This window comes from Acanthochromis polyacanthus, chromosome 14 (assembly GCF_021347895.1).
Source record: "Acanthochromis polyacanthus isolate Apoly-LR-REF ecotype Palm Island chromosome 14, KAUST_Apoly_ChrSc, whole genome shotgun sequence".
Taxonomy (NCBI): Eukaryota; Metazoa; Chordata; class Actinopteri; family Pomacentridae; genus Acanthochromis; species Acanthochromis polyacanthus.
The window spans coordinates 2,952,046-2,965,652 of record NC_067126.1 but is presented as its reverse complement, the minus strand read 5'-3'; the positions used below and the strand labels follow the sequence as shown (position 1 = coordinate 2,965,652).

The following is a 13,607-nucleotide window of genomic DNA, read 5'->3' as shown; positions in this document are numbered from 1 at the left end:
GTTAATGTGAGTCATAAACCCAACGTTTGGAGCACTTCAACCAGCTGTACGATTACACCTCTTTGCTGATTACATTTACAGGTTTTTATTTATGCAGGTTTCCTCCAGGCTTCTGTTTCCACTTGGTCAGCGGTGAATTATTCATTGAGCTCTGATCATCTGAGACTTCGGCTCCATGATGCTGCTGAAGGCTTCGGTTTCCTCAGAAAGGATGACAGCTCCAGTGGAGGGAGATCGCTGATGATTTCAGACCATCACACCCAATAAAACGCTTTAGTTTCCTGTTTCTGACCAGGTTCTGCTCATTCAGAGGTCAGATTAGGTGAGTATGTTTGCATGTTGAATTGGTTTCATATTTAGTGTTGTTGGTGCGTTTTCTGCTGTCCTTTAGGAGGTTCTACCAGCATTAGACTCTCGTTTTATTGAGTCTCTGTGGGAATCCCTCAGTCACTGCATAAAGCATGTTATTTTAGCTGTTATGAAAGCTAACGCCTATACTCAGCTCAAATCACCATCCTGCTACTGAAGATGAAACTGTACTGAAACACTTCAGATGTCTTCACTTTACTGTGTTGTGGAACTTTTTTCCATCCGTCTGCACTCAGTAACCAACAACAAGCTGTGTATAGATCTGCAAATCAATAAAAGTCAAACTTCAACACGTCCTGATGACACTCCATAGTTTTTGTGGGTGTTTAATTCAGGTCACTGAGGTGCTGAAAAGTTTTGTTCTAACCAGTTCCCCTGCCTGTTAGGTTTGGTATTGAGAGCTCAGGCACAGGAAATGAGAACGAGACAGGCTGATGCAGTTTAAACAATGATTTATTCACAATAAGGAAGTATACAGAACTACAGGTCCCAGCAATAGGGAAACCCCGGAAACTGGGGTAGGGACTCAAGGAAACTGAGGAATGCTACAGTTGGGCAGACTAAACTAAAAACACAAACCTACTGCAGGTAACACTTGGGAAGGAATGCAGAGTTGGAGAAAAAAATAACCCACTAGGAAAACTACAACAAAAACCGGAGTGAGCTTCTAATAGTACTGCAAAGTTTCTCAAGAATACTCCAACACGAGGGACACTCTAGAAAACAAAGAGCTATAATAATCACAAGTTTACTTTGGGCTTTAACTAAGGAAATTGCTAAACAATGTTAACTGTAGGACAAAAGTGACAATACACAAACTCTACAAAACTCAGGGCTTGGCCAAACTATAACTGTAATGGACAGTAACGTCTGCCACAGACTAAGACTCGAGCTAAAGGCAAAAACACTTAGTAGACAAAAATACACCTAACCTGACCAAACTTGCTCTGACTGAGGCACTGCATGCAGTGGTGTGGGATAGGGAGACTGGGAGCCGGAGGGCTATGGGGTCCAAGGCACTGAAGACGGGGCTGCAACAACAGGGGAAGGCTGAAGGGGTTTGGAGGCGTGTGGAGATGGTGGTGATGAACCAGGCGACGTGTCCAGAGGGGGGAATGGGTTTGAGCAGTAGACGAATCTACAAAGCCAGACAAAGGGTAGCAGGAGCAGGTAGAGAATCGAAAATGGATGTTCATGATCTGGCGTCTGAGAGGTGAATGGAGTCTGGTTTTATTGTGAGGCGTAGTGGGCTGATTGGCACTGGTGCACCTGCTCCTGCTTCTGCTGACTGATTGCAGAGGACTGCCTTCACCTGCTGCCGCAGCACCCAGCACACCTAAAAGAAAAGCAAATACACAGGGAAGGAGGGGCCCTATCTAGAGTCTGCAGAAGCAGGCCTAACACTGCCCTTGTTGCTAAGAAGAAAGTTTCAAAGCATGATGCTGCCACCACCGTGCCTGACTGATGCTGTTATCAGCCTGTTAGAGTTCTGCATGAAGACTTCAAGGTTCTGTCCCATCACATAAAAGAATATTTTTCTTTGAGCTTTAAGTCAAAGCTCCTTTGGCAGCTTACTCAGTCTTCTTGCAGGCTTTGTGAAATTTACACACGTGGACAAAATTGTTGGTACCCCTCAGTTAAAGAAGGAAAAACCCACAATTCTCACTGAAATCACTTGAAACTCACAAAAGTAACAATAAATAAAAATTTATTGAAAATTAAATAATCAAAATCAGCCATCACTTTTGAATTGTTGATTAACATAATTATTAAAAAAAAAAAAAACTAATGAAATAGGGCTGGACAAAAATGATGGTACCCATAACTTAATATTTTGTTGCACAACCTTTTGAGGCAATCACTGCAATTAAACGATTTCTGTATTTGTCAATGAGCGTTCTGCAGCTGTCAACAGGTATTTTGGCCCACTCCTCATGAGCAAACAGCTCCAGTTGTCTCAGGTTTGATGGGTGTCTTCTCCAAATGGCATGTTTCAGCTCCTTCCACATATGTTCAATGGGATTCAGATCTGGGCTCATAGAAGGCCACTTTAGAGTAGTCCAACGCGTTTCTCTCAGCCATTCTTGGGTGTTTTTGGCTGTGTGTTTTGGATGGTTGTCCTGTTGGAAGACCCATGACCTGCGACTGAGACCAAGCTTTCTGACACTAGGCAGCACATTTCTCTCCAGAATGCCTTGATAGTCTTCAGATTTCATCGTACCTTGCACACTTTCAAGACACCCTGTGCCAGATGCAGCAAAGCAGCCCCAAAACATTACTGAGCCTCCTCCATGTTTCACCGTAGGGACAGTGTTCTTTTCTTCGTATGCTTGGTTTTTGAGTCTATGAACATAGAGTTGATGTGCCTTACCAAAAAGCTCTAGTTTGGTCTCATCTGTCCAAAGGACATTCTCCCAGAAGCTTTGTGGCTTGTCAACATGCATTTTTGCAAATTCCAGTCTGGCTTTTTTATGAGTTTTTTTCAGCAGTGGTGTCCTCCTTGGTCGTCTCCCATGAAGTCCACTTTGGCTCAAACAACGACGAATGGTGCGATCTGACACTGATGTACCTTGGCCTTGGAGTTCACCTTTAATTTCTTTGGAGGTTGCTCTGGGCTCTTTGGATACAATTCCAACGATCCGTCTCTTCAATTTGTCATCAATTTTCCTCTTGCGGCCACGTCCAGGGAGGTTGGCTACTGTCCCGTGGGTCTTGAACTTCTGAATAATATGAGCCACTGTTGTCACAGGAACTTCAAGCTGTTTAGAGATGGTCTTATAGCCTTTACCTTTAAGATGTTTGTCTATCATTTTTTTTCGGATGTCCTGGGACAATTCTCTCCTTCGCTTTCTGTTGTCCATGTTCAGTGTGGTACACACCTTTTCACCAAACAGCAGGGTGACTACTTGTCTCCCTTTAAATAGGCAGACTGACTGATTATGAGTTTGGAAACACCTGTGATGTCAATTAAATGACACACCTGAGTTAATCATGTCACTCTGGTCAAATAGTTTTCAATCTTTTATAGAGGTACCATCATTTTTGTCCAGCCCTATTTCATTAGTTTGTTTTTTTAAATAATTATGTTAATCAACAATTCAAAAGTAATGGCTGTTTTTGATTATTTAATTTTCAATAAATTTTTATTTATTGTTACTTTTGTGAGTTTCAAGTGATTTCAGTGAGAATTGTGGGTTTTTCCTTCTTTAACTGAGGGGTACCAACAATTTTGTCCACGTGTGTATCTCATTCCTCTTGTAGATTCTCTCAGACTTCATCATCTAAAATGAGAAACATCTGAACTTCTACCTTCTGGTCTCCACAGATGTTTTTATGAAGATCTGGACTCATCAGTCCTCAGAGACTTGTCCTGAATACACTCCAGTGTTGTCTTGGCTGTTTGCTTCTGGTTTTTGAGGTACTGACAGTTATTGTTCTGACCAGTCTGTCCTATAGCATGATGCTGCCACCACCGTGCTTCACTATAGGGATGCTGTTAGTAGAGTTCTCCATGAAGATCTCAATTTTCTGTCCATTAGACAAATTAATGTTTTTCCTCATGCTTTAAGACTCTTGTAGAAGCTCTTTTGGCAGCAGTTCCAGCTTCCAGTCTTCTTGACTGAGTCACTACAGGCTTTGCTTCACCTGGATTTGCGAAGTTTATCTCGTTTTTCCAGCAGATCCTCACAGACTTCATTATTTTAGACATAAAGCATCTGAACTTCCATCTTCAGGCCTCCACACAGATGTTCTATCAGGTTTATACACTCAGAGACTTATCCTGAAGACACTCCAGTGTTGTCATTAAATCATTAAGGTCCTGAAAGGTGTTGTCCAATAGGATGATGCTGCTACCACCATGCTTCACTATAGGGATACTGTTAGTAGACTTCTGCACAAAGACTTCAAGTTTCTGCTCCATCAGACCAGAGAATCTTTTTCCTTTAAGACTCCTTTAAACCCCAAACAGACGGTCACGTGTTTTTTCTGCTCCTCCACAAAGACCTGATAGTTTATGGAGGAGAAACCTAAGAAGCACTCAAGGAAAAGATTCTATAAATAAACTTCACTTGAGGAATTAAAATCTACAAAAGAAAGACGGCACGGGCTGCACAGTACTGTAGTGGTTAGCACTTCGCCTTGCAGCAAGAAGATCCCCGGTTCAAATCCCGGCCTGGGCCTGGGATCTTTCTGCATGGAGTTTGCATGTTCTCCCTGTGCATGCGTGGGTTTTCTCCGGGTACTCCGGCTTCCTCCCACAGTCCAAAAACATGCTGAGGTTAATTGGTTACTCTAAATTGTCCGTAGGTGTGAATGTGAGTGTGATTGTGTGTCTGTATATGTAGCCCTGTGACAGACTGGTGACCTGTCCAGGGTGTCCCCTGCCTTCACCCGAGTCAGCTAGGATAGACTCCAGCACCCCCCATGACCCTAGTGAGGATAAAGCGGTGTATAGAGGATGGATGGATGGAAAGACGGCACAGTGGAGGGTCAAAACTGTTTACTGCCAGGAGGGGAGACAAAAGTTCCACCCTGCAGCTTTAAGATTAAATCTACAACTAGTAAGTCCGAATGTATTTAACATATAAAGATGTGATGGTTTTTCTGCAGAGTTCCTGGATGAACAGATTCCTCTCAGAAATGGAGGCGAAGCAGCTGAAAAGAGACGTCGAGGCTCTGATGTGAGTAAATAATCAAACTTCAAAATCAAACCATGAGGCAGATTTAAAAATGTTTTCCTTTTGTTAAAACAGCGGTGATTACATTGGACAGAAGCTCAGAGAAATCTCCTTTGATCCAAAGGGGAAGGGAACGTCTACAATGCTGGACGACCTGGTAAACAGTGAGCATGCGGAGCTGAACGATTATAGATTATAGAAGGACTATAGATCTAGATGTTTTCTATTTGATGCATTCAGCAGAGTTTCTGTTTCAGGCTCACTATGATCTAGCTATCAGCGTTGCTCTTTGGTGGTTGGACAAAGAAGCAGGACGCGATGTGCTGGACAGAGACATCATGTAAGATATAAACTGTAGTCTCTACAGTACTAAACAGGAAGAGGTTCCACCTGGTGGAACAACCAGGAACTACAGCTGATCTGCATTTACTGACATCATGGAAAGAAAACAGGTTTTCTACATTTGTTGGAGCCATTACATCCTCCCTTCTAATACCACATTTGCCCTCTAAGACATTTTTTATGAAATTAGGTAGTATTATTTAAAGTAGATTGAAGTATTGAAGTGAAGCTGCAGTATTTATCCACCTCCACCTTCCTCCACAGCGGCGCAACATGTGGCTCAGGAAGTAGCCAGTACCCAAATCGTTTAGAGCGGGAGGCCATGATCCTGTCGTCATTTGCTGGGATGATCATGGTGAGTTTATTTAGAGAGAAAGTCCTGTTTAATCCTAACGTCTCACTGGAGGATAAATACCAACATTATGTCTGAATATCAGATCTGCAACTAACGATTATTTTCAAATTAGTCTGCAGATTATCCTCTTGATTAATCGATGAGTTGTTTGGTCTACAATAGTTGGGATTGGTTTTTTCTAATTGAATTATTGCTTTGAGTTCAGAGGATCAACTTTTCCTCTACAGTTAAAGATATCCATTCATCCATCCATTCATCCATCCATCCATCCATCCATCCATGGTCTTCTGCTTATTTGGGGCCGGGTCACGGAGGCAGCAGGCCATTCCAGATGTTCCTCCCCCCAGTGATGCTTTCCAGCTCTTCCTGGGGAATCCTGAGGTGTTACGAGGCCGGATGAGATAAATAACCCCTCCAGTGGATTCTGGTTCTACCCTGGGATCTCCTCCCAGGTGGACGTGTTCAGAAAACATCCAAAGGAAGTCTCCCTGGAGGATCTGAATCAGATGTCCAAACCACCACCACTTTTCTTTTAGAGTTGAAGGATCAGGAGCTCTACTCTGAGCTTCCTGCAGATGTCTGATCTTGTCACCATATCTCTAAGGCTGAGTACAGTTATTCTACGGAGGAAGCTAATTTTAGACGCTTGCATCTCATTCTTCCCAGAGCTCATGACCATAGGTGAGGGTTGGAATGTAGATGAATGGTAAATTGAGAGCTTCTCCTTGTGGCTTAGCTCCTTCATCACCACGACGGTTCGGTACAACGCCTTCATTACTGCTGACGCTGCACCAATCCTCCTGTCCATCTCTAGCTCCATTTTCCCATCTTTGTGAACAAGATCCTGAGATACTTCAACTCCTTCACTTGGAGAAGCAACCCCCTTTTGAAGACACACCACAAGAACAATCATCTCCAGTCTGCTAGAACCAACCTATCAGGGCCACAGAAGGTCTGAGAGACGGTTCTATGGACCGATGAGACCAAACTAGAGCTCTTTGGTCCTATGAATCAGAGGAATGTCTGGGAGGAAGAATGAGGAGAAGAACATCCTGTCTACTGTGAAGCATGGTGGTGGATCTGGGATGATGTGGGGGTGTTCTGCTTCTAATGGAACCAGGAATCTCCAAGGTATTGAAGAGACCATGGATTCAGGAAGTACCAGGATATTCTGGACAAGAACGTCACTCAGTCCATGAAAAAATTGAAGCTTGGGCATAATTGGGCATTCCAGCAAGAAGATGACCCCAAACACACATCAGAACCAACAAAGGCTGGTTAGAGAAGAAAGCCTGGAAGGTTCTAGAGTGGACATCACAACCTCCAGACTTCAACTCAGTGGAGAACCTGTGGTGGATCTGAAGAAAGCTGCTGCAGCACGTAGACCTGAGAACATCACTGAGCTGGAGACCATCGGCCACGAGGAATGGTCTAAAATTCCCAAGGAGCTGCCAGAAGCTTGTTAGAGACGATACCTCTGTCTACAGCAGGTCATTGGAGCTACAGGCTGCTGAAGATACGGCCTCGTAGGAGCTGAAGATACGGCCTCGTAGGAGCTGAAGATACGGCCTCGTAGGACCTGAAGATACGGCCTCGTAGGAGCTGAAGATACGGCCTCGTAGGACCTGAAGATACGGCCTCATAGGACCTGAAGATACGGCCTCATAGGACCTGAAGATACGGCCTCATAGGACCTGAAGATACGGCCTCATAGGACCTGAAGATACGGCCTCATAGGACCTGAAGATACGGCCTCATAGGACCTGAAGATACGGCCTCATAGGACCTGAAGATACGGCCTCATAGGACCTGAAGATACGGCCTCATAGGACCTGAAGATACGGCCTCATAGGACCTGAAGATACGGCCTCATAGGACCTGAAGATACGGCCTCATAGGAGCTGAAGACACGGCCTCATAGTACCTGAAGATACAGCCTCATAGGGATGGAATCATTTTGAAACCTGCTTTTTGTAAAAAAGTTGAAATTCTGGATAGATTATGAATCAAATCTTGATCTTGCTTTGGCATTATCTTTCAGTAACTGTTCATCTCTTCTATGATTTAGTCGCCTGCAGTTGGAACGTTGCTCATGTTGTCAGGATGTCAGAAATATCAGCGAGGTTGAGTCATTTTGCATGTAACTGTACATCCAGAACTCAGGATAAAGAAAACTCATCAAGAAAATGTCATTGAGTCTCTTCAACTTGAATTTAGTTTCAAATCAACAAAAGGAGAAACTTGCGTTAAAATGAAACTCAATAATGTCTGCAACTTAAAGGGTTTTCTTTAAATTAGTAGTTTAATTTACCTTGTTAAACCGTCCAGGTGAACAACAGCTGCAGGTTGATTCATCTGACCAAACCTCTGATGATGCTTTGAAATGATAAGACCTCAAACACCACAGATATGAGAGAAAGAAGAAGGAAAGTGTGAGAAAGTCTTTAATGTTGACTGTTTGTGCTTCAGAACAGCCTTCCGGTGGAGGAGATCTTGGCTCTGTACAGATGTAAACCAGCTGCTTCGTATCCAAGCCAGCAGTCCAAGGTACAAACCGTCAAAAACAGCAATAATTCAGCAACTGGGGCGTCAAAAGTACTGAAAAATAACAGAAAACTGCCACTTCCTCGTGTCTCTTTGTGGCTGTTTTGTTCCTGCAGTACATAAACTAACCTAGAAGTTCTGTTGTTGGTTTGTCCAGGGCTCCATCGTGGTTCCCTTCACGCTGTCCTACCATCCCTTCGCCATGCTGGGGTCGTATCGAGCCGTCCATCACTGCAGGAAGCACAGTGAGTCCAGAATTACACGAATAACAACAACAACAACAACAATAATAATAATGATAATAATACTGATAATCATAGCTACACGCGCCTGCTGTAATTACCCTTTAATTTGTTTTATTAAAGAGGGTTTAATGTTCCACATATAAATGTTAAAAGAAAACAAACTTTATCCTTTATTAGCTTCATCTAAAAAAAAACGTCATGAACACAAAAACTGCATTCTGGAATTTGGCTTAGAGTTTCTTTGAGTCCCTTCATGGTCATTTTTTGTCTCTTTGTGGTTGTTTTGTGTCTCTGTTGTTGTTTTGTGTCTCTTTGGTCGTTTTGTGTCTCTTTGTGGTTGTTTTGTGTCTCCGTGGTTGTTTTGTGTCTCCGTGGTTGTTTTGTGTCTCCGTGGTTGTTTTGTGTCTCTGTGGTTGTTTTGTGTCTCTTTGTGGTTGTTTTGTGTCTCTTTGTGGTTGTTTTGTGTCTCTGTGGTTGCTTTGTGTCTCTGTGGTTGTTTTGTGTCTCTTTGTGGTTATTTTGTGTCTCTGTGGTTGTTTTGTGTCTCTTTGTGGTTGTTTTGTGTCTCTTTGTGGTTGTTTTGTGTCTCTCTGTGGTTGTTTTGTGTCTCTGTGGTTGTTTTGTGTCTCTTTGTGGTTGTTTTGTGTCTCTGTGGTTGTTTTGTGTCTCCGTGGTTGTTTTGTGTCTCTGTGGTTGTTTTGTGTCTCTTTGTGGTTGTTTTGTGTCTCTCTGTGGTTGTTTTGTGTCTCTGTGGTTGTTTTGTGTCTCTTTGTGGTTGTTTTGTGTCTCTGTGGTTGTTTTGTGTCTCCGTGGTTGTTTTGTGTCTCTGTGGTTGTTTTGTGTCTCTTTGTGGTTGTTTTGTGTCTCGTTGTGGTTGTTTTGTGTCTCTTTGTGGTTGTTTTGTGTCTCTTTGTGGTTGTTTTGTGTCTCTGTGGTTGTTTTGTGTCTCCGTGGTTGTTTTGTGTCTCTGTGGTTGTTTTGTGTCTCTTTGTGGTTGTTTTGTGTCTCTTTGTGGTTGTTTTGTGTCTCCGTGGTTGTTTTGTGTCTCTGTGGTTGTTTTGTGTCTCTTTGTGGTTGTTTTGTGTTTCTCTGTGGTTGTTTTGTGTCTCTGTGGTTGTTTTGTGTCTCTTTGTGGTTGTTTTGTGTCTCTGTGGTTGTTTTGTGTCTCCGTGGTTGTTTTGTGTCTCTGTGGTTGTTTTGTGTCTCTTTGTGGTTGTTTTGTGTCTCGTTGTGGTTGTTTTGTGTCTCTTTGTGGTTGTTTTGTGTCTCTGTGGTTGTTTTGTGTCTCCGTGGTTGCTTTGTGTCTCTGTGGTTGCTTTGTGTCTCTGTGGTTGTTTTGTGTCTCTGTGGTTGTTTTGTGTCTCTTAGTGGTTATTTTGTGTCTCTGTGGTTGTTTTGTGTCTCTGTGGTTGTTTTGTGTCTCCGTGGTTGTTTTGTGTCTCCGTGGTTGTTTTGTGTCTCTGTGGTTGCTTTGTGTCTCTGTGGTTGTTTTGTGTCTCCGTGGTTGTTTTGTGTCTCTGTGGTTGTTTTGTGTCTCTGTGGTTGTTTTGTGTCTCCGTGGTTGTTTTGTGTCTCTGTGGTTGTTTTGTGTCTCTGTGGTTGCTTTGTGTCTCTGTGGTTGTTTTGTGTCTCCGTGGTTGTTTTGTGTCTCTGTAGTTGCTTTGTGTCTCTTTGTGGATGTTTTGTGTCTCCGTGGTTGTTTTGTGTCTCCGTGGTTGTTTTGTGTCTCTGTGGTTGTTTTGTGTCTCTGTGGTTGCTTTGTGTCTCTGTGGTTGCTTTGTGTCTCTTTGTGGTTGTTTTGTGTCTCTGTGGTTGCTTTGAGTCTCTGTGGTTGTTTTGTGTCTCTTTGTGGTTGTTTTGTGTCTCTGTGGTTGTTTTGTGTCTCTCTGTGGTTGTTTTGTGTCTCTGTGGTTGTTTTGTGTCTCTTTGTGGTTGTTTTGTGTCTCTGTGGTTGTTTTGTGTCTCTGTGGTTGCTTTGTGTCTCTGTGGTTGCTTTGTGTCTCTTTGTGGTTGTTTTGTGTCTCTGTGGTTGCTTTGAGTCTCTGTGGTTGTTTTGTGTCTCTTTGTGGTTGTTTTGTGTCTCTGTGGTTGTTTTGTGTCTCTCTGTGGTTGTTTTGTGTCTCTGTGGTTGTTTTGTGTCTCTTTGTGGTTGTTTTGTGTCTCTGTGGTTGTTTTGTGTCTCCGTGGTTGTTTTGTGTCTCTGTGGTTGTTTTGTGTCTCTTTGTGGTTGTTTTGTGTCTCGTTGTGGTTGTTTTGTGTCTCTTTGTGGTTGTTTTGTGTCTCTTTGTGGTTGTTTTGTGTCTCTGTGGTTGTTTTGTGTCTCCGTGGTTGTTTTGTGTCTCTGTGGTTGTTTTGTGTCTCTTTGTGGTTGTTTTGTGTCTCTTTGTGGTTGTTTTGTGTCTCCGTGGTTGTTTTGTGTCTCTGTGGTTGTTTTGTGTCTCTTTGTGGTTGTTTTGTGTTTCTCTGTGGTTGTTTTGTGTCTCTGTGGTTGTTTTGTGTCTCTTTGTGGTTGTTTTGTGTCTCTGTGGTTGTTTTGTGTCTCCGTGGTTGTTTTGTGTCTCTGTGGTTGTTTTGTGTCTCTTTGTGGTTGTTTTGTGTCTCGTTGTGGTTGTTTTGTGTCTCTTTGTGGTTGTTTTGTGTCTCTGTGGTTGTTTTGTGTCTCCGTGGTTGCTTTGTGTCTCTGTGGTTGCTTTGTGTCTCTGTGGTTGTTTTGTGTCTCTGTGGTTGTTTTGTGTCTCTTAGTGGTTATTTTGTGTCTCTGTGGTTGTTTTGTGTCTCTGTGGTTGTTTTGTGTCTCCGTGGTTGTTTTGTGTCTCTGTGGTTGCTTTGTGTCTCTGTGGTTGTTTTGTGTCTCCGTGGTTGTTTTGTGTCTCTGTGGTTGTTTTGTGTCTCTGTGGTTGTTTTGTGTCTCCGTGGTTGTTTTGTGTCTCTGTGGTTGTTTTGTGTCTCTGTGGTTGCTTTGTGTCTCTGTGGTTGTTTTGTGTCTCCGTGGTTGTTTTGTGTCTCTGTAGTTGCTTTGTGTCTCTTTGTGGATGTTTTGTGTCTCCGTGGTTGTTTTGTGTCTCCGTGGTTGTTTTGTGTCTCTGTGGTTGTTTTGTGTCTCTGTGGTTGCTTTGTGTCTCTGTGGTTGCTTTGTGTCTCTTTGTGGTTGTTTTGTGTCTCTGTGGTTGCTTTGAGTCTCTGTGGTTGTTTTGTGTCTCTTTGTGGTTGTTTTGTGTCTCTGTGGTTGTTTTGTGTCTCTTTGTGGTTGTTTTGTGTCTCCGTGGTTGTTTTGTGTCTCTGTGGTTGCTTTGTGTCTCTTTGTGGTTGTTTTGTGTCTCTGTGGTTGTTTTGTGTCTCTTTGTGGTTGTTTTGTGTCTCTGTGGTTGTTTTGTGTCTCTGTGGTTGTTTTGTGTCTCTTTGTGGTTGTTTTGTGTCTCTGTGGTTGTTTTGTGTCTCTTTGTGGTTGTTTTGTGTCTCTGTGGTTGTTTTGTGTCTCTTTGTGGTTGTTTTGGTGTCTCTGTGGTTGTTTTGTGTCTCTGTAGTTGCTTTGTGTCTCTGTGGTTGTTTTGTGTCTCTGTAGTTGCTTTGTGTCTCTGTGGTTGCTTTGTGTCTCTGTGGTTGTTTTGTGTCTCCGTGGTTGTTTTGTGTCTCTGTGGTTGTTTTGTGTCTTTGTTGTTGTTTTGTGTCTCTGTGGTTGTTTTGTGTCTTTGTTGTTGTTTTGTGTCTCTGTGGTTGTTTTGTGTCTCTGTGGTTGTTTTGTGTCTTTGTTGTTGTTTTGTGTTTCTGTGGTTGTTTCGTGTCTCTGTGGTTGTTTTGTGTCTCTGTGGTTGTTTTGTGTCTCTTTGTGGTCATTTTGTTTCTCTGTGGTTGTTTTGTCTCTGTGCTCATTGTGACTCCATGTTCAGAATCAGCTGGGTAATTGATTATTGATCTGATGTTTCAGATCAGAAGTTGAAGCGATGGTTGTCTGAGAGATGCAAGGAGAACCGACCTGCTGGACGATCTTCATCATCATCATCATCATCTCAGTCCTTCCTCAGCGTGAGTCTGTCTGTTATCAACCTGTCCGTACTTCCGTCCGTCCGTCTGCAGGTTTTTAGAATCTCTTGTTTGTGTTTCAGGTCAGCAGTGAAGATTACAGAGCTGAACACTATGAAGGATCCCAGGAGTCTCTGCAGGACTGAAGACTACAACTACACAACTACACAACATCACAACTACACAACTACACAACATCACAACTACACAACTACACAACATCACAACAACACAACTACACAACATCACAACAACATGACTACACAACATCACAACAACGCAACTACACAACATTACAACATCACAACTACACAACATCACAACTACACAACTACACAACATCACAACAACACAACTACACAACTACACAATAACACAACAACACACCACAACACAGCTACTCAACAACACAACAAGACATCACAACACAACTACACAACTACACAACGTCACAACAACACAACTACACAACATCACAACAACACAACTACACAACATCACAACGACTCAACTACACATCACAACAACACAACTACACAACATCACAACAACACAACTACACATCACAACAACACAACTACACAACATCACAACAACACAACTACACAACTACACAACACAACAACACAACTACTCAAAAACACAGCTACACAACAACACAACAAGACAACATCACAACAACACAACAACACAATAACACAACAACACACCACAACACAACTACACAACAACACAAAAACACAGCTACACAACAACACAACAAGACAACATCACAAAAACACAACTACACAACTACACAACAACACAATAACACAACAACACACCACAGCACAACTACACAACAACACAACACAAAAAACAGCTACACAATAACACAACACAAAAACACAGCTACACAACAACACAACAAGACAACATCACAACAACACAACTACACAACTACACCACAACACAACTACACAACAACACAATAACAAAAACACAGCTACACAACAACAAAACAAGACAACATCACAACAACACAACTACACAACAACACAATAACACAACAAC

At 42.6% G+C, this 13,607-nt stretch overlaps 1 protein-coding gene across 1 annotated transcript; it reads left to right on the top strand.

Moving 5' to 3' along the window:
- Positions 1–204: 204 nt before the first annotated feature.
- Positions 205–12,761, top strand: LOC110969166 (uncharacterized protein C2orf80). Its single transcript, XM_051958739.1, has 9 exons — positions 205–322; positions 4,981–5,051; positions 5,124–5,205; positions 5,306–5,388; positions 5,655–5,745; positions 8,215–8,292; positions 8,447–8,534; positions 12,460–12,557; positions 12,638–12,761. Exons 2-9 carry the CDS (start codon positions 4,990–4,992, stop codon positions 12,698–12,700), a joined length of 645 nt encoding a protein of 214 aa, XP_051814699.1. The 5' UTR covers positions 205–322; positions 4,981–4,989; the 3' UTR covers positions 12,701–12,761.
- The last annotated feature ends 846 nt before the right edge of the window (positions 12,762–13,607 follow it).